Genomic DNA, 18,623 nt, shown 5'->3' with positions numbered 1-18,623 from the left:
CCCGTATAAGGGTAAACGAGAGAAAAAAGAGTGTCGAGAAGAAAAGAAAAGAGAACGACTCTGACTGTCACGAGCAAACGGCCCCTGAGAGAAGGAAAACAACGTTCGGATCCCTCGGTGGTTCTAACTGTCCTCAACGCTAAGCCCAATGCGGTTAAGCGTCCTCTGGGGGCTGATCGGTGTTTTTTCAATGCGGGATGCCGACTTTTTTTTCTTTTCAACAGCAACCATGTCCGCCGCAACAGACAAGGCTCGGTTCTTCCTCGAGAAGTCGGTACCAGAGCTCAAGGAATACGAGCGCAAGGGGATTTTCAACAAGGTAAACCGAGAGTGCGCTGGCACGTAGAACAACAGCTGATTCGCATGTCTAGGATGAAATTTCCTCAATCGTGAAGAAACGGTCAGACTTTGAGCACAAGATCAACGCTCGTGGCGCGCAACCCGTGGACTTTGTGCGCTATGCTGAATATGAAATGAACCTCGATTCCCTGCGGAAGAAGCGAGTGAAGCGACTTGGAATTCGGTCGGCAGGACACAGCGGCCAGCGACGCATCTTTTTCGTTCTCGACCGGGCCACTCGCAAGTTCCAGGGCGATTTGAACCTTTGGGTTCAATATATTGAGTATGCGCGGAAACAGAAGGCACACAAGAAATTGACTATGATCTTCACCGACGCCCTGCGCCTACACCCAACCAGCGCCGAATTATGGGTCTACGCTGCCAAAAACGTTCTCGATGACCACGCCGATATGACACAAGCTAGGGGTTACATGCAGCGCGGCCTTCGCTTCTGCAAGAGTTCAAGAACGATTTGGATCCAATATGCCAAGCTGGAATTGATCTATATCGCCAAGCTGGTTGCTCGCCAACGCATCTTGGGCTTGGACGAGAATCAAAAGCCCCAGCAAGTGGAAGAGACAGGATTCGACGACCCAAACGCCGATATGATTGCCATTCCCAAACTCACAGCCGAAGATATCGACCCGACCACGGAAGAGGATGGAGAAGTCGACCAGGCTGCACTGCAAACCCTCAACGCTACACCTGCTCTGAGCGGTGCTATTCCGCTCACCATTTTCGATACCGCCTCGAAGCACTTCAACTACGATGACCGGTTCGGACAGGAATTCTACGATATGGTGTGGGAGTTCCAGGACGTGCCTTGTCTCCAGAAAATCTTGGGACATGTGACCGAGACTATGCGTGAGCACAAGCCTTCCAGCCCCCGGACGCAGATCTGCTACATCAAGTTCCCCACGGCTGGAGTTCCCGTCACATCCCCCGAATTTCCGCGGGCTCTTGGTGGCTCGCTTGCGCGTCTGAGAGAGTACCCCCTGGGCAAGGAACTTGCCCGCCAGGTTGTCGACTGGCTTCAACCCGTCGCAGCAACTGAGAATTTGGATCCTTCGCTGCAAAAGGTCATTGCAGCCACCATCCGCAATGCAGAGCGTGCGTCGGAGTAAAATAGCATATCCAGGTATTTGCACTTAGCATTTAGGCGTTGATCGGATTGAATCAAAATTCAGGATGGCGGATTAATCCTATGTTATACACTCAATCATCGTACTTGCTTCCCCGTCGACTGCTTTTCTTATCACTGTGCAGTTTCTTAGACTTGATGCGACCCTCATTTTGAGCGCGTTGCCTGTAATCTCTGTTAGATGGGACATTGGACATGACAAACAGTAGGATAACCTACAATTTTTGCACATGATCTCTTTGGGCTTGCGTAGTCTCGCCTGGGACGACCTCCTTGGCAGTGTTTTTTAACAGCTGGTACAGCTTGTCAAAGCAAGCCTCGACATTATTAGCTTGTTTACGCTCCTCATCGGATTGGATGACGAGGCATTGGGCCCGCTCGGCGGCATATCGGGAAGTCCGTAGCGATTGGTACATCAATGAAGGTACTAATGGAAACAATGAGTGGAAGGGGACCTTCAATGTCGCCTTCGAATTCACCCTGTTTCAAAGATCAGGATCAGCAATCACGGATCCAAGTGGAGTCACTGACTTGTTCACATTCTGCCCGCCCGGGCCGCTGGACCGACTGAACGAAACCTCGCAGATGTGGCGGGGGATGGTCTGGCGATTGAGGCTTGTCAGCCAGTCCCTGGCAACCTGGACATCTGAGCGACTTGCAAAGTACCGCAATTGAGGTAATACCCGGAGACTGGATCGGCTATAGATATACATATCGCAGTGACCCCGAGATGATGCAGAAGAGAAAGTGGAGTCTGACTAATTAAAAGAGGGAAGTGAACCAACCTGGAAGTTGACCGATCCCACGCTAGTAAAGGGCCTTACTGAAATAGAAGCCTTGGAAGCCCTTTTAGACTAAATAGAAGCACTTAAGGTCATCTGACTATGTAATTTGCGGAAAGTCGGGAACTTAGTAACGAAAAGTTTAGCCCCTAGTTGCTGTCCAAGTATGATGTGACTACTGTACATGCATGTCCTAGAAGTTTGCTGGTAAACGCCTCAAGCACCTGATCTGATCCTTCTATGGTTGCCTCCTTTTCCCTTTATCTCACTCTACTTCTCTCTGCTACTCTCTTCCTCTTCCCCTCTAGGGTACCAAGCCCGACCGACCCAATCTTTTCCCATCGCCCCACCTTAGCTTGCGCGAAAATTCCCATCTGGCCGATCTTCCTCTTCACACCCTTGTTCCGTAGATGAGACGACCTCCTCTGCTACATGACGCCTCCCGATGAAGCGTTTCACTTTCGCGGAAAGACTTTGACTCCGGAAAGCCCTCGACCGCTGCATATCCCGGAGCCAGCCAACATCCCCGTCTTGGAGAATCAAATGGACCCCGTCTTCAACGACACTTCAACTTACGAACGTTCGGTGTATAACCAGGTGCAAACACATGATGGGTGGCACGAGAATCTGAATGGTAGAGGACCACGTCAGAACCAGAACGCAGGTAGTTTTCATGGGCAAGACCGTGCGATGCAGAATGATATGACTATTGCTGCGAAATGCTACCCTCCAACCTCTGAGGCCGAGGGCTCTGGCAATGCAGGATACTCTCCCCCCGATCCTTCATACGCCCATGCAGCGCCGGTTGCTCCGACATCCCAAGGCTTCGCCTCCGACGAAGTAGACAGTACCAACCAACTGCCGAATCGCCTAGATGCTGAGAAGGAAGACGAACGCCCTAATGCGGGCGTCAATTTCCAGAATCTACTCGACAATCTCTCCCAGCCCAACTCCGGTGCAGCCGCCTCCGGCACCGGGGCCATGCCCCTAGCTGAAAACCCGTCTTTCCACCAAGCACCCACGGACGAACCCCTCTTAACCCAGGGCCTCCCTGCCCAAACTACCCATTATCCCCCAAACCCTCATTATGCCCCCAATGATGAGGGGAATTACAACCTGTTTGCCCATGAGGCCAATGCAGCGCCTGCCTATACAGCCCACCCCAGTAACCCTCCCCCAAAACAGTCCCAGCCCTTCTCTATTGCCCCTGGCACGGCTTCATCCGTCCACAATCTGCCTCCTCCTCCTACTGCCAGTTTCCAGACCCAGTCTGCTGCATCCGAGTCGCAGGGATCATCGCAAGACCCTGCGCAGGCCCCGAAGAAAGGTCGCGTTGATAAGCAGGGTCGGCCAATCAAAGGCATTGATGATGATTCCCCTTGGGGCCCCGAAGTCCAAAAGAAATACGACGAATTCCTGCACGATGAGCGTATCTACGTGACAGAAGGTCTCTGGGACCGCTTCCCCATGGGATCAAGGTTGTTTGTTGGTTCGTGTTATCCCTGCTCATATCTATAACAGTTATCTAATCGCTTTTGTTATATACAGGCAACCTTCCTACCGAGCGAGTTACCAAACGGGACATGTTCCATATTTTCCACAAATATGGCAAACTGGCACAGATATCGATCAAACAGGCCTATGGATTTATACAATTTTTAGAGGCTCCCTCTTGCCATGCAGCTCTTGGAGTCGAGCAAGGGGCGATCGTGCGTGGCCGAAAGATACGTGAGTGCCCGAATCGCTTTCATCCAATCATTAAATGCGCCTACTCACTGTTTATCAGATCTCGAAATCTCCAAGCCTCAAAGATCTACTCGACCTGCTCCAGCACCAGAGCCTTCCCGGGCACCCCCGCCGCGTCGCTCACGGTCGCCAGAGTTCAGCCGTGCTCCCGCACGACCTACCTCTCGAGTTCCTGGCGATCGATACGACCGGCCCTATGAGCCAAGTCGATTGCCTTTCAGCGATTTCCGGGATGAGCCCTCTCACCGCAGGCGCGATGATCGTCGTCCGCCACGATCACCATCCCCTCGACCCTTCCGGTCCCGAGATGGATATCGGTCGCGCGATAGAACCCCAGAAAGGTTTGAGCGACGAAGGCGTTCTCGATCTCCACGTTCTCCCCGGTCTCCCTATTCTAGAGACCGGCGCTATCGCAGTATAAGCCCTAGAGCGCGTGGTGTATATGAAGGCGAAGAAGATTTACCAGTGCCTCGACGAGTTCCTCGTGATGTACCAGAAGTGCAGCTTCTCGTTCTGGAAGAACTCGACAGGTGAGTCACATACTTTTCCGACTTGGACAAATTACTCACGATACCTAGGAACTTTGTTCTTCATGTCGAAAACGCGTTCCGCAACCGTGGTTTGCGAGTAGACGTCTTGGTTCTTGGTCCTCGCATTCCTCTTGGTGCAGCAGTTCATCGCCAGTTCATCGAAGGAGTTCTTGCAGTCGTTCGCCTCTCGCGTCCCAATCAAATTTCCAGGAAGATTCCTTTGCAATTGTTTGATCGGACCGCCGGGTTGGACAATGTTCGCTTCCTCGGTAAGCTATTCTACCAGCCACTTACCCACTGACACTTCTAACGATGAATCCCAGACTATCCCGAGTTGGAGCCTAATATGTCTGCTGAACTTCTTAGCCATCAGGCTCAAGCCATGCAACGAGGCGCTGCCCCAGCCGCATTTGCACCAAATCCTGCATTTGGTATTCCCACAGTGCCACCCATGCCTATCCCTCAGCCAGGTCTACCTGCGCTGTCGAATCCTCCCAACATTGCAAACCTCATTGGCTCTCTGGATGGCCCTAGTCTCTCGTCTCTGCTGTCAGCACTCCAGCGACCTCCTCATTCGCAGCCTGTGTCTGCCACTCAATCACCATTTGCCTCTCCCAACCCACCACCTCCAGCAGATCTCGCCAGTCTCCTGACCAACGCGAATCGCCCTCCACCAATTTCTACCACCCCGCAGCAACCCCTCCCTCCATTCAATCTCCAGCCTCCGAACCCGCCTGTCGTCACGGATCCCAACCTACTTTCTCTCCTAGCCAAGGGTTTGGGCGGACAACAGCCGCAAGGCCAGGGACCATCAAGTCCCCAGGTCCAGAACCTGATGCACCATCTGGCAAAATGGAAGCAATGAATTTACGACTCTCTTTTCATCGTCATTCTCATTTGAACTTAAAGTTCAATTTGCGAGCTTCCTTTTCTCTGGATACTGGCGTTCTCGTTCTCGTATTCTTGTCGTTGAATTCTGTTTTCTTTATTCGGTCTCCTTTACCTTTTCTATCTTTTTCTTTTGGCTGAAAGCCAGTCCTGCAACAATAGGCGTTTATTGCTCTTTTACTCATGGGCCCACGGGCAGCAAGATATTAGATATTAGGGCAACGGGTGGTGTCTGCACGGAGTTGATATTTCATTTCGAACATTGGCTTCACATTGCTATACTGTGACCATATGTTTCTTTGCACAAACTGGATATAATATCATCTCTTGCTTCTCTGTACATGCTTTTTTTTTTTTTTTTTTTTTTTGAACAAGTGTACTTCGACAGTTACATCCTCAGTTCCTAATAATTGTATTCAATTCCAAGTATTTTTTAAGCAAGCCGGAGCAACTGAACAGCAAGCCCTTTAGCTCTAGATCTACAAATACATATGCAATGCCATTGGAAGAAGTCATCAAGATACGTGATAAGAGTGGATATGCTACATATTATACATAAGAAATCGTCTGCCGGCCAAACCGTCTTCACCTTCTTACTTGGATCCCCAGCCCTGCGACTTCAACTCCTTAACCTTAGCCGCATCCTCCTTCTGAATTCGCTCAATGGTCTTATCCCGGTTGTGTTCCATCACACGCTTTTCCTTGAAGTATTTGACCTATACACCAAACACAGACGTTAGTAAATAAGATCTTAACCATATAGTGCAATGCAATGAAAGCCAAGAGCTCCAGTCCTCCAAACAAAAAGAAATGATAGAAAGGAAAAGAAAATCTCAGGCAATGGTAATGGCAATTCCACACGTACCCAGCTCTGCGAACAAGCAGCCTCAAACTCCTCAACCTCTTTCGCGCACTTCTGTCGTGCCTTCTTGTCCTCCTTAATTCCATCCAGGATATCATTCTTGTCTAAACACGCAAAGAATAAGTCCCGTCCTTCCCAGCAACGCGCGCGACTCGTTCGGTCTGGGGCAATGCGGCCGCCGTCGGAAGCTGCGTTCTTCGAATCGCCGGAAGACCAGGGTAGCCAGCCCATATTGAAGGATGAAGTATTGAATGTGGAGGGCGGGTATAATAAGTGGATATCAGTTTCGAGTCTGGAAGGTAAAGACAGAGCAAATAGTCGTAAAGACGCAGGTGTGAAGGTGTAAGTCGAGGTAGTGACGGAGCGGGATTCGAAAGCCACCGAGAGCGCCAAGACTGTTGATCGCAGCTTTGATCTCCGGCCCATTTTCAACCTGCACACGTTTCCTATATTCTGCATATAATCACGACCCAGAGAGCCCATACATACCGGCTACTTTAACACACCCATTACCCTTTCTCTTGAAACAGCCACTCTACCGCTCTTCATCGCATGATCCTCCCTGCTTCCTAACGCCTCCCTCCACACCCTGACCTCGGGCACCGCACCGCACCGAGCTCCAGCACACCACACCACACCACCTCGACACACGCCCATACCAGAGGGAAGACCCCTGTAGATATAGTTGATGCCCGCGCGCCGGCGTCCACCAGCGGGGTCGCGCACCGAACTCCCTCCGCTGAAGATTATCCGCAAGATCTTCTTGCTGCAGGTTGCATACTATGCCTGCGCGACGGTTCTCATTTTGTTCACGACGGTCGTGTATGGCGCGCCCTTTTCGCTGGATTTGATCTTTGGATGGGACTCATTGAGAGGGGATACAACTATTGGGTGGATGTTGGGGTTGGTTTGGATGTTGAATTGTTTTGTTAGGTTAGTTGGCCACTTACATACAGCACACACAGAGCATTCAAACAGACCATATAAGAGAAGACAAGTCAAGGTGCTAACTATTTGCAGCGTCATCTTCCTCCTCCTCTTCGTCTCTCGCTCAAAGCTCGTTCCGGACTTCGCATTGACAATCCACTTCCTACACCTCGTCGCCACGACTTTCTACACTCACTCTTTACCCACCAATCTCCTCTGGTGGGGATTGCAATTTGCCAGTGCGGCTATGATGACGTTCTTGGGTATGTGGGCTTGCCAGAGACGCGAGCTCGAGCCTATTTCTTTCGGTGGGCTTGGCGGTGGCAGTAGTAGCCAAGCTGGATCTTCGGGGCCTTCTGCTGGTGATGGTCAGCAAGAGTCGAGCTTTGGCCGGGGCCGTGGCCGTGAGCGCAGCTTGCAGGAATATGAATTGGATGATCTGAAGCATGCTGGTGAGCGTGCGGTATGAAACTAACCCTCTCCTCTCTTCCTCGATTCGTCCTTGGGTTCGTCCCTTGGATGGTTTCAGGGGAGGGCTGGGGTATGAACGACTCTTTCTTTTATTTTCCTTTCTGGCCTTTTTCTGGTCTTTTCGTTACGCCTGGGTCTGTGAGGTCCTAATGATGCTTCCTTTTCCATTTTGTATACCCTTGCGGCGGTTGCATCTGTATAGATGGCGTTCTATTTTAATTGATTCCCTTTTACATTTGTTGAGTGAACTATATGGGTGTGTACTATTATTCTATTATTCTTGTCGGTTGAGCTGATGACGAGGTGTCTGAAAATGAAACTTGTACAATTGCAAATTTCTTATTTTTAGTATGGCTTGAAACAAGCTCGAGCTTTATTATATTTCATGTGCGGTGTATCCACTTTAATAGATTGTGTTCATATGTTTTGATTCAGAAATAGCGAAACCCTTCGAGGTATAATCGGCAGGCAATTTCGAACCATAAAAGCATAAAACATAGTATACAATTTTTTGCCACCATTATCGTATGGCGAGGACAAGTGTCAAGCATAAGCCAAATTGAGAAAGACTATTACCTCCACGGTTATCACTGAAGGAACCTTCCATTGGTTTCCTCCACGAGCAAGTCATACTCAGGCTGGAACTCAGTATAGAAGTTATGCTTTGAGAAGTCAGTATATACACCTTGAAGAAACAATAGCTGATACCACAACTTACCGGGTTCTGAGCAGCCTCAGCAGTAAATTTAGCCGCAGTATCATCAATAATCTTCTTTGGGACGCCATTAGCAGCTGCCGCATCAGCCATAAGCTGTGAGTGACAAGCATGCTCTAGCATAGAGTAGAGAATAGCAGCTTCATCGACGGTTCGACCGACTGTCAAAAGTCTAGACAGGAAATAGAGGTTAGCAAGAAATGAAAGGGAAGCTTTGGAAACCCCAATAGTCATTGGTGATATGATCAACTAACCCATGATTCTGCAGAATACAAGCAATATTATCTGGACCCAATGCCTTGGAAATATTCTTCCCTTCCTCTGAGGAGAGAACAATACCACCATGGTCTTCATAAACGCCAAGTCGACCAAAGAAGTTACAAGCATCTGCATCGATCCCACGTTAGCATAAACCGAACCTTTCAAAGTTGAAGCCAACTAACCTTGAGTAAGCATTTCAATAGGCTTTCCAAAGGAACTCCATGTCTTTCCATGGATACCATGCGTATGCGCCGCCGCAACAACATCAGGCCGAGCCTTGTGAATCTCAGAATGAATCAGAAATCCGGCTTCATTAACTGGAAGCTGGGCACCACCGTCAACGACGAATCCGTCTGCATCTAGGAGTACAAGATCGGAGGCTTTGATGGTGGAAAAGTGTTTTGCGAAGGGGTTCATCCAGAAATGGTCTGCGAGGATTGGGTCTATAGACGGTAAGTACCAAATTCAATATCAATATCACTTGTGCTTGTGTTTTCCACGCAGAAAAGGAATGTGCATATAGAGATACTCTGTACATACCTCGCATCGAAATATGACCCGAAACACCCTCATTATAGCCCAACTTGCCAAAGTAGCGGAATGCAGCAGCCATGTGCTCCTTCATCCACTGGCGCTTTTCTTGGAGGTTTGTGAAGGTGGGGATGCCTTGTAACTTGAGGCCTCCATTGCGGGTTCCCCGGGCTAGGCCTTGGAATGTGGCATCGTTTGCTGCTGAGGGGAGTGGGGGGAGTTGGTCTTCGCTGGTTAGGCGCACTGATTGCTCGGTTTGGGTGGTTGTAGATGTTGACATTGTGAGTGTATTACTGTATTTAGAGTGTTGGCTGTGGTAAGTTGGATATATGAACGTCTGAACCGGGAAAGAACTGCCCTTTAAAGATCCATCGGGATAATGTCCGAAGTCTTATCTGTGGAGAATCGGGGGGACCCCGCCCTGTCATTGGAAGGCGTTGGAAGTAAAGTAGAACGCCGAGTGAAGGTATTGGAAATGGGATATTCATTGGCTGTCGTTCTTTGAGATCATGCGATCGGCGTTCATGCGTTTTTTGGCTTGCGATAAGCTTGAGACATTTGGGCACTAGGTCAGTATATAGGTGCCCCTGAACAAGAATGCTTCCAGTGCTTTGTGAAAATTGCAGAATATATTCCTTGTAACCATCTCAATCATATTTCATTATTCATAGGTCACCTAAACAAGATTAATTGCTCTAAACCTGCATGTCAAAGAGGGACGGGATGTATAGGATGACTAAGACATCAACACGTGATTGGTTGCCATGTGGTCCTTAGCCGATATCCCTCTCCCATCTACGTTCTTGATGTCCCAAGAGACTCGGGCCGATTCAATTCTCGCCCCACTGCCAAATCTGGATTGGCTAGTCTGGAGTGTATCTTGACCTGACCAGCTTCTGGTTTTTTCTTCTATGCAGCAGTCCAGAAATTAGACGCGTCTAGACTAAAATGGCGGAAGGAGACCCCTCGTATATAGACTACGAGGCCTTCCTGGACCCGGCGTTTTCACCGTCTTCATTTGCCAATACACTGGTGAACAGCACAAACAATGCAACAGACACCCCGCTGGATCTATCAACGCCATTATCCCGGGTACTATTTGATCTCCAGGAGATCGACACACACATCCATGCATTGACAACAAAATCAGCCCTCCCATTGCTTGCGCACATGCAAGACAGGACGGCAGCAGCAGATCACATTCTCAAGGAGTCAGGGACGCAAATTGAATCAGTGACCAAAGGATATGAACGCCTCCAAAAAGAGGTGATCCAAAAATGGCAAGCGGCCGACGAAGCTCGCATTGCCGCCGAAAACTCACTGGCGACAGTCAGGCTAGCACGGGCAGTCATGCGCTGTTTGACATTGGGTAGACAGTTGGACAGTCAAGTCGCTGAAATTACAGGCCGAGGCTCAACAGGACCGGCAATCTCAGCAAGCGCGGACGGAGCGGCATCACCGTCCGGGAAAGACGGATTCCGTGCATTGGAACGAGCTGCGTACACGATTCTCAATCTGCGAGAAATGTTCTCAGCTGCGGCGGAAGGCGAAGAGGGCTACGGCCTGGATCGGGTGAAGGTTATTCGCACTCTCCAAGGAGAGTTTGTCATGCCTGCAGAGAACATGGTCAAATCCAGAGCGCAGCAAGCCATAAGCCGATTCTCGTTGTTTTCAGTTTCAGCAAGCGGCAACGGCCAGTCCGTGCCATCTGGCTACAAACAAGCCCGAGATGCGCGAGCACGCCTAGCAACCGCTGCCACTACTTTATATCTCCTTTCACCCATCCCCAAAGGAGCCACCACTGCAACCGACTACAAGCCCGAACTCCTGTTGTCAACATTACAAGGGTACATGCACACGGCAATCATGACATCCGTGAACTCACTCGCCCGAGCCCTCTCCCAACTCCCAACCATGGACCGAACGCTAGCCGACATCTCCTCCAGATGCCAAGACATCGTCGCTCTTGAGACTATCCTCAAAACCCTACGCCCACCACCTCACCCTCTCTTGAATTTGGCCACAGCCGACGAGACCGCCGAACCCCAAACAACACCATCGAACACGCCTAACCTCTTACAGCCTCTCCTACAGGCCCTGGACACTTCATCACTACCTTCCTACTACTGGCGCTCCCTCGCCTCATCCCTCACCTCTCGCGTCCAGGAAATTGTCAACCGTGGTGGTGTCTCTGCACGAACACTACGATCTAACCGTGATCGACTGAGAGTCGAGATTAAGGAGTGCGTACTTCGTGCATCGCGTGTCTCCGCAACTAGCTTGTTAGCCGAGAAGGGTCGATCAGGAACCGAGACTGTCGTTGTGGGCAACTGGGAACGAGAAGCTGCCGTCATGGTGAGCTCTGTTGTTGGTCCACTGGGACGGTAGTCCCGTCAGGGTTGAAAAAGCTTGCCGTGGTTAGCACTGCGTTTGCAATGAGACCTGCAACGAGACAACTGTAGCCTATTTACAATGAGAGCTACAGATTTAATATCAAGTAAAATATCAAATTCATTCTTGACTGTCTCGTTACTTCAACAAGAACAACAAGAAATGAAACACCGATTGAAAGAGATTCCCTCTCGTCTAGGTAGCATTCCCATCAGAACAACTCGGCGCACTCCCAGCAGGCACGGTCTTAACAACCTGAGCCCAGGAATCACAAAAATCAGCCATATGGACATCTTTCTGCGAGAGACCAGGCGGAGAATGAGTCTTCCAGAAGAAGGTGATAGAATTATAATCCTGTATGGCATGTCAGCACTCGGTATTTCAAATATCCAAGCGTAGGTAGACATCTATACCAGAACTACTCTCGGATGGTGGTTCACATCTTTGCATTTCGTTGCTACGCCCGTGAAGAAATCCTGCAAAGATCAGTTATCGGAACTATATTGGTTTTGTGGTTCCATAACGAACACTGATCTTCGTCCAGGTTCGACAGTGGTATGTTTTTTGGATTTCATCGCCGTTTTGGAGTTGCCAGCCTGCCGTATCGACCAGTCTTTGGATTTCTGCTTCTAGGTTGTTATGGTCTTCGCCTCCTGAGACTTTGAGGTTGAGTTGAGAGCCCATATTTGTGCAATTCCAGAGAGACTGGGTATATTGGGGCGATGCAAGTGATTATTGATTATGAAGGGGATGGCCCAGGGTGCTTTGGCTACTTTGGCAGATAAACAAGACGACACGTGATGGTGATGTAATCTGAATATAGCTAGAAAGTTGTTGTTTTTACTGATCTTAGGATGTTCAGTATGAAAACAAATACGGCACTGCAGAGCGAATACCAGACAGTACAGCCATAGACTACAATTCCTTTTCTATCCCCATTTGTATAATTTGTCGTTTACTTGAAAGTTGATGTAACTTGGATGATTAACCCACGATGTTTCTTTCAACAACAAACTTCCAGGTACGCAAAAGGGGACAAAATGGGATCGAAAACAGAGAGGCCAAATCAGGACGGAAAAAACAACAACAAAAGCATGGGCCACCAAGGCCGGTATACTCTCTTTGAGACTGGGTCTCGTTCGTTGCTTAGGGCGGTAGAAACTGTGATGTCATATTCCGGCTCTTTTTCCCGCGTATCACGATATAGTTAAGAGCCTGGTTGTCTGGAATCATTCGGTGAGATAAAACTTGCTAATTTCTTAGGTGTTCCTTGGATACTGGGGTTGAGGTTTTGGACACTGGCAATTTGGGAATCTCAATTGCGCACCAATTCACTAGCGGAACGAAGGGCATATATACCTCGACTCAGATCACTGATACGTAAGCTTGTGGCGAAATTCGCAAGACATTTGATCAAGATAAGGTTGAAAGGTTGTAATTTCAACATAGAAATGTTCGCGAATGGTATTGTGTCATAATTCGTCACCCCGGACACTCCTTCAAAACTTGCATAGGGTTGAACCTCCATCCTATATTTGAGATAAATGTCACTTTGGCGACTGAACATCAATTATTAGCATTGACAGATCGATAATAAACTGCTGGCCTATAGTGCCAAACATGAGAAAGGCAAGTTCTACTCCTTCCGCGTTTCACCGCACCAGCACCGTCGAGGAAAGCCACCAGCTAACATCAATACCACTTATTCAGACAGATCAGAAGTCCTTCGCAGCGGGAAATGAGCTGAGCCAGATGGGTATTTTAAATAAAAACCAAAAACCAACGACAGATGATGTGACCAGCGACTCAAATTACTATCGCAATCTTTTATATGATGTCTTTGAAGCGATACGATCTGCGAGTCAGGACAGTCAGCAGAGACTACTCCAAATGATCCGAAATCAATCTTCTATGCAAACTATCCGCGCATATCTCGACCAAATCTTATCAGATGCGCAAGCATACGGCGGCAATGAAGAAGCACCCAGGAAGTCCAAGAAGGCGAGACACAACACCGGAGTTGAGGCGCCGCAATTTCGACCTCGGATCATGGACATTCGCTATTTATGTGGTAGTGCTCCATACAGAGTCCCTGCAAAACCTTGGACAAGTGTTACCGATGATGATGATTTAGTGTCGCACTTGATCTCCCTATATATGACTTGGGACTATCCGTTCTATGCATTCATTGACCGCGAGACCTTTCTTGTGCATATGAGGAATGGGAACCTGCATTCAGATTTTTGCACTCCGTTCCTGGTCAACGCCATGCTTGCAAATGCTTGCGTAAGTACTGGAGTCTTATCAATGTGATGTTTATGTTTAACATTGTGGGACAGGACTACTCGCAATACACCGAAGCTTACACGATACCGGGAGACGTCAAAACGAAAGGCGCTGATTTTCTGACCGAAGCAGAGGGCTATATGAGACTATATTCATTTGATAGGGGGAGCGGCACCCGTCTGGCCACCTTGCAAGCCACCTTGCTTTTGTATGAGAGGTACGTGATGTTTCAAAGCAAAACTTGAAAGTTGCACTGGGAGCTAACGGCTTTCCTAGGTATTCAAACCTGGGAAATGATGATTTTGGCTATACGATGCTTCACCAAGCAACCGAAATGGCAGAAGAAATGGGAATAATCAACCATGACAAACTGAAACTGAACAAATCGCAAATGTCCGAAGAGATGATCAGATCCCTCGAACGCACTGCCTGGGGGCTTTTCCAAGTTGATACGTACGTCAGAATCGCAAATGTCTTGAGATGCGAAGGCGCAGCTAATACCAAGAGAACAGGATTGTACATACAAACTTCCTCAGACCGAGCCGCGTGAATGAAGTGAGCGTAGATCGAATTGAGGCCGTCAATGGCGACGACGAGACGTGGATGCCTTACCCAATTTCAAGCCACACACGACCATCTTACATGAGCCTCTATTTTGATAGAGCATGCGATCTGTCCTATATTGCTCGAGATATTTCACGGACGTTGCCAACTGAACAGAAAAGAGCAAGTGACGTGAACATGTCCAAGCAGGAAAATTACAAAAGGCTTTGCGAGTGGAGATCATCGCTCCCTGAAGCTTTCGATTTATCAGAGAGCCCAGCACCGCACATCTTACTCCTCGGGTTCGCTATATTCTCATTACTTTGTGGTCACCGCTAACGTAACCGACTCCGAAACAGAATGCGTTACCATGCACTTGTGATCAATCTATGCTGCGACAACTTTGGCTATTACTCGTCCTTTAGCAACCACCAGAAGCGAACACCTTTATTTTTCAGTCCAGAGAGTGGACAGAGTGCCAATCAGATAGCTCTCTCATCCGCGCGGGAGATATCTGCTCTTACACAAGCCATGCAATCGCAATACGGCATCCAATACGGGCACCAGTTTACAATGTATGCTGTCAGTGTTGCTCTATACACCTTGCTCGATCAACCCGCCTTCGACATTCTCGACACAGACTTCTTGCATTTGACAAGGGCCTTTTATATCATTGCGAGACGCTCCCCTGTTGGTAGCAGCCTGTTTCATTTCTTTAAACTGTCCGTCCAGGCTCAACAATCTCACAAGCAAGGTGGACAACCAGGAAAGCTGGAACATTTCCCACAAGAAGTCAAGGAGATTTTCTCAAAGGATTATCGTTCTCAAGCACCCGAGCAGTGGAATCGGACGTCAAAGTCTAGAGGTGATGCATGGTTCTTGGAAAGCAATCTACGCGATTTTCCACCACCGGGGCTGAAGGGAATGATCAGTGAGTATGAGAAGCTTAGCGTGGGCAAAGAAGAGCGACCACATGGTTACCCCAAGGGTGGTGAATTTTAATTTGGCACTTTCTTTGAGTGTTACCTCCGAATGGCGACTCTTTTCGATTCAGCGAACATGCATGTTTTTGGTCTAGCGTAGCGCGATACTCGATCTAGTTTCCGAAATAAACGAGAGCGGAAACTCGCCGCAATTACAGCCCCATCTAGCCCCATCGAGTATTTGGTTTCTTGAAGAATCTGCGGGGAAGATACTATCCGTACTTCCGTACCAACAGGTCCGGGTCTATAGCCAATAGCATTGTCTGGCCAGGTGAGCGAGTCGCACATCTACGCTAATTCGATGCCCCGCATGAAGATCACTCCACTCATATACTTGTACGAGAGAGTCAACTCCTTTGAAGGCCCGCCTACGTTACATACGTGGGAGAGTGGACCTCGGATCATTGGCATGATGGAAGGTCAACAGCCTCGGGTCGTGGATCTTCGAATATTTAAACTAGGACATCTCTCAAGCCATTCAGTATAAATGCAAGATCATCGATCTACCTCCGCCTGAGCCAATCCCCTTCAGAGTTCCCGTCAATTGTTGTTATCATGACTATTCCGGCTTCGCCTAGGGCTCCACCAAAAGAGCTAGACGCTCTGATTGTCGGCGCCGGGTTTTCTGGCTGTTATCTTCTTTACAAAATTCGCGAAGAACTCAAGTTGAACGTCAAGATATTCGAAGCTGGATCCTCTCTGGGTGGCACTTGGCACTGGAACTGCTACCCCGGTGCTCGAGTCGACTGCCCAGTTCCTGGCTACGAGTTATCTATCGAAGATATCTGGAAGAATTGGACCTGGAAAGAGAAATATCCAAGCTGGGAGGAGCTCCAGGAATATTTCGCTCATATCGACCAGGAGCTCTCTCTGAGCCAGGATTGTTTCTTCCAGTCAGAGGTTGTTTCGGCCCAATTTCTCCCAGAACAGCAGAGATGGGTTGTGGCTACCAAGGGCGGTAGTGTCACTTTTGCGAAATATCTCATTCCTGCAATCGGTTTTGCCACAAAGCAATACATCCCAGACTGGAAAGGTCTTGATACCTTCCGTGGGAAGATCTATCACTCTTCTGCCTGGCCAAAAGAAGGTGTCAATGTGAAAGGCAAGAAAGTAGGAGTAATTGGGACTGGCTCTACTGGTGTTCAAATTACCCAGAGCTGGGCGAAGGAGGCAGCAGAAACATATGTCTTCCAAAGGACGCCGAATACTTCTCTTCCTATGCGCCAGGAAAAGCTTGATCCTTCCCAGCAAAAGGACAGACAAGGCCGCTTGGAATTGTTCGCGGATAGCCTCACTACATTTGGAGGCCTCCCCTACGACAACGTTGCAAGAAACACCTTTGACGACTCACCCGAAGAGCGGGAGGCCACCTATGAAAGGCTCTACGAGGAAGGCGGATTGAAACTCTGGATTGCATCATACAAAGATCTCATGACCGACGATGCAGCAAACCGTGAATCGTATCAATTCTGGGCCAAGAAAACCCGAGCAAGAATCAATGATCCGACACTCAAGGACGCTCTTGCTCCGCTGGAACCACTGCATGCGTTTGGTACAAAACGACCTTCTCTCGAACAGGATTATTACGAGCAGTTTAATAAGCCGCACGTTCACCTCGTTGATATCAAGAACCACCCAATCGCCGAACTTCAGCCCAATGGCATCGTGACCACAGACGGCAAGCTTCACGAAGTCGACTTCATTGCCATTGCGACAGGCTTTGATTCGGTCACTGGTGGTATCAAGAAAATGGGTATCAAAGATGCAGATGGGGTGGAGTTGAGTCAGAGATGGAATGAGGGCATCTATACATACCTCGGCTTGATGGTTAGCCGTTGTCCGAATATGTTTCTCCCCTACAGTGCGCATTCTCCATCTGTCTTCTCAAATGGTCCTACGAGCATTGAGGTTCAGGGGTCGTGGATTGTCCAGATTATTAGGAAGATGGAATCCCAGGGCGTTCATACAATCGAACCCAAGAAGCAGGCCGAGCAGGCGTGGCGAGAGGAGATCCTGGCCGTTGCGAACATGACGCTGTTGCCATCGACAAAGTCTTGGTACATGGGTTCGAACATTCCTGGAAAGCACGTTGAGCCGATTTTCTACATTGGTGGTCTTCCGCGATACCAGCAGAAATGTGCGGAAGCTTTGACTAGCTGGGTCGATTTTATCACGGTTTGATTAGGTAGGAGAAAGTACCAGCAATCTCAAGCTTTGCAATTTTGTCTTTGTCATTCCAGCATATTATATCATATGCCGAGCGTAAAGTCGTAATATATTTCAGGAAACGCCTCAAAGAACTTTTGATCCATAGTCCAATTTTGAATGTCACGAAGTGATTCCGTGAACCGACGTGACAAGGAGTACAGCTCTGTGATTGGATCGAAAGCATAAACAGCAGACAATTCTTGCTTCCAAATCAATCGAAAACTCAACGCAAAGTTACTGAAGAATTCGTCGGTTAAGATCTGAGATCCGGTCAGAACTAGGCGTTCCCGGAGGCCGGGCCTGTCAAGTATTAATTAGCATTGGCGGCATTTCACGAATAGTATGAATGGTACCAGGCAAAGTAGTCTGCGGATATATCATGATCAAACATGAGCTGTGACGGTCTGTCGCCCGCACCTGTTAACAGGTTCACATTAGAAGCCGAGGTAGTAGGGACATACCGAGGACGATACCAGGCTGGAATATCCCGAAAGCCAGTAGTTTGCATAAAACACTGCGTCAATGTAAGCTGCGGCTTCTTCCGACACATCATTAGCATTCAACATACCTGTAGTAATGAATGGATTGTTTTCAACATGCTTAGCCGAGTTAAAAGGCCACTTCCGGAAAAGATCGCAGTATCAAGTCTATAGATGATCTCCCAGAGAGGGCACCAGAAAGTTCCTGTTTTTACATCGTCCCACCCAAATAGGATCGCGCGGATCAGGACATCCTGACTTATCGACTCGTTGAGACACACCTGTGATCGTGTGAAGTGATGTACCTGTCCCAGAAGCTGATCGCCGCAGTTCTTGAGAACGTAAGTTTGGTCTTGTTTTAATGGGTAACAAAGCGCAAAGTCACATTGCATGCAGTAGGCATCTTTCACGCTCTGGCTGCATTTGCATTGCCCAGTCAGTCGGGTTGATAAACCTACCATCAAATGAATCGTTGAGAACGTGAAGCATAAGCGAGTGGAGCAGTAGGGTTTACCTGAAGGTTTGTGAAGTTGTGTCTCT

The 18,623-nt window shown here is 48.7% G+C and overlaps 11 protein-coding genes across 11 annotated transcripts; 6 read left to right on the top strand and 5 right to left on the bottom strand.

The window, feature by feature from the left end:
• Positions 1–229: 229 nt before the first annotated feature.
• Positions 230–1,463, top strand: N7508_008890 (snoRNA-binding rRNA-processing protein UTP6; the record flags this gene model as incomplete). Its single annotated transcript, XM_058466953.1, has 2 exons — positions 230–319; positions 372–1,463. 2 exons carry the CDS (start codon positions 230–232, stop codon positions 1,461–1,463), a joined length of 1,182 nt encoding a protein of 393 aa, XP_058314799.1.
• A 91-nt stretch (positions 1,464–1,554) lies between these two features.
• Positions 1,555–2,193, bottom strand: N7508_008889 (peptidyl-tRNA hydrolase domain protein; the record flags this gene model as incomplete). Its single annotated transcript, XM_058466952.1, has 3 exons — positions 1,555–1,645; positions 1,700–1,960; positions 2,012–2,193. The coding sequence occupies 3 exons, from the start codon at positions 2,191–2,193 to the stop codon at positions 1,555–1,557; spliced, it is 534 nt and encodes a 177-aa protein (XP_058314798.1).
• A 501-nt stretch (positions 2,194–2,694) lies between these two features.
• Positions 2,695–5,403, top strand: N7508_008888 (putative RNA-binding protein (Nab3); the record flags this gene model as incomplete). Its single annotated transcript, XM_058466951.1, has 6 exons — positions 2,695–3,751; positions 3,811–3,971; positions 4,049–4,423; positions 4,513–4,538; positions 4,587–4,807; positions 4,862–5,403. The coding sequence occupies 6 exons, from the start codon at positions 2,695–2,697 to the stop codon at positions 5,401–5,403; spliced, it is 2,382 nt and encodes a 793-aa protein (XP_058314797.1).
• A 616-nt stretch (positions 5,404–6,019) lies between these two features.
• On the bottom strand, positions 6,020–6,519 carry N7508_008887 (cytochrome c oxidase subunit 6B family protein; the record flags this gene model as incomplete). The annotated part of the gene is made up of 2 exons (XM_058466950.1): positions 6,020–6,142; positions 6,292–6,519. 2 exons carry the CDS (start codon positions 6,517–6,519, stop codon positions 6,020–6,022), a joined length of 351 nt encoding a protein of 116 aa, XP_058314796.1.
• A 457-nt stretch (positions 6,520–6,976) lies between these two features.
• N7508_008886 (protein SYS1) lies at positions 6,977–7,684 on the top strand (the record flags this gene model as incomplete). Its single annotated transcript, XM_058466949.1, has 2 exons — positions 6,977–7,221; positions 7,309–7,684. The coding sequence occupies 2 exons, from the start codon at positions 6,977–6,979 to the stop codon at positions 7,682–7,684; spliced, it is 621 nt and encodes a 206-aa protein (XP_058314795.1).
• Positions 7,685–8,273: 589 nt separating this feature from the next.
• Positions 8,274–9,473, bottom strand: N7508_008885 (class II aldolase/adducin domain protein; the record flags this gene model as incomplete). The annotated part of the gene is made up of 5 exons (XM_058466948.1): positions 8,274–8,348; positions 8,405–8,573; positions 8,656–8,788; positions 8,845–9,105; positions 9,203–9,473. The coding sequence occupies 5 exons, from the start codon at positions 9,471–9,473 to the stop codon at positions 8,274–8,276; spliced, it is 909 nt and encodes a 302-aa protein (XP_058314794.1).
• A 668-nt stretch (positions 9,474–10,141) lies between these two features.
• Positions 10,142–11,581, top strand: N7508_008884 (putative Golgi transport complex component Cog5; the record flags this gene model as incomplete). The annotated part of the gene is made up of 1 exon (XM_058466947.1): positions 10,142–11,581. The coding sequence occupies one exon, from the start codon at positions 10,142–10,144 to the stop codon at positions 11,579–11,581; it is 1,440 nt and encodes a 479-aa protein (XP_058314793.1).
• A 198-nt stretch (positions 11,582–11,779) lies between these two features.
• On the bottom strand, positions 11,780–12,268 carry N7508_008883 (4a-hydroxytetrahydrobiopterin dehydratase; the record flags this gene model as incomplete). The annotated part of the gene is made up of 3 exons (XM_058466946.1): positions 11,780–11,938; positions 11,998–12,060; positions 12,113–12,268. 3 exons carry the CDS (start codon positions 12,266–12,268, stop codon positions 11,780–11,782), a joined length of 378 nt encoding a protein of 125 aa, XP_058314792.1.
• Positions 12,269–13,204: 936 nt separating this feature from the next.
• On the top strand, positions 13,205–15,415 carry N7508_008882 (transcription factor domain-containing protein; the record flags this gene model as incomplete). The annotated part of the gene is made up of 5 exons (XM_058466945.1): positions 13,205–13,870; positions 13,924–14,087; positions 14,147–14,323; positions 14,383–14,715; positions 14,773–15,415. 5 exons carry the CDS (start codon positions 13,205–13,207, stop codon positions 15,413–15,415), a joined length of 1,983 nt encoding a protein of 660 aa, XP_058314791.1.
• Positions 15,416–15,951: 536 nt separating this feature from the next.
• N7508_008881 (flavin-containing monooxygenase) lies at positions 15,952–17,577 on the top strand (the record flags this gene model as incomplete). The annotated part of the gene is made up of 1 exon (XM_058466944.1): positions 15,952–17,577. The coding sequence occupies one exon, from the start codon at positions 15,952–15,954 to the stop codon at positions 17,575–17,577; it is 1,626 nt and encodes a 541-aa protein (XP_058314790.1).
• A 68-nt stretch (positions 17,578–17,645) lies between these two features.
• N7508_008880 (uncharacterized protein) lies at positions 17,646–18,202 on the bottom strand (the record flags this gene model as incomplete). The annotated part of the gene is made up of 4 exons (XM_058466943.1): positions 17,646–17,904; positions 17,958–18,021; positions 18,066–18,081; positions 18,173–18,202. The coding sequence occupies 4 exons, from the start codon at positions 18,200–18,202 to the stop codon at positions 17,646–17,648; spliced, it is 369 nt and encodes a 122-aa protein (XP_058314789.1).
• Between the last annotated feature and the right edge of the window lie 421 nt (positions 18,203–18,623).

The sequence above is a fragment of the Penicillium antarcticum genome (genome assembly GCF_028974205.1).
Source record: "Penicillium antarcticum strain IBT 31339 chromosome Unknown utg000009l_segment0_segment0, whole genome shotgun sequence".
Taxonomy (NCBI): domain Eukaryota; kingdom Fungi; phylum Ascomycota; class Eurotiomycetes; order Eurotiales; family Aspergillaceae; genus Penicillium; species Penicillium antarcticum.
This window is presented reverse-complemented; position numbering and strand designations above follow the sequence as displayed.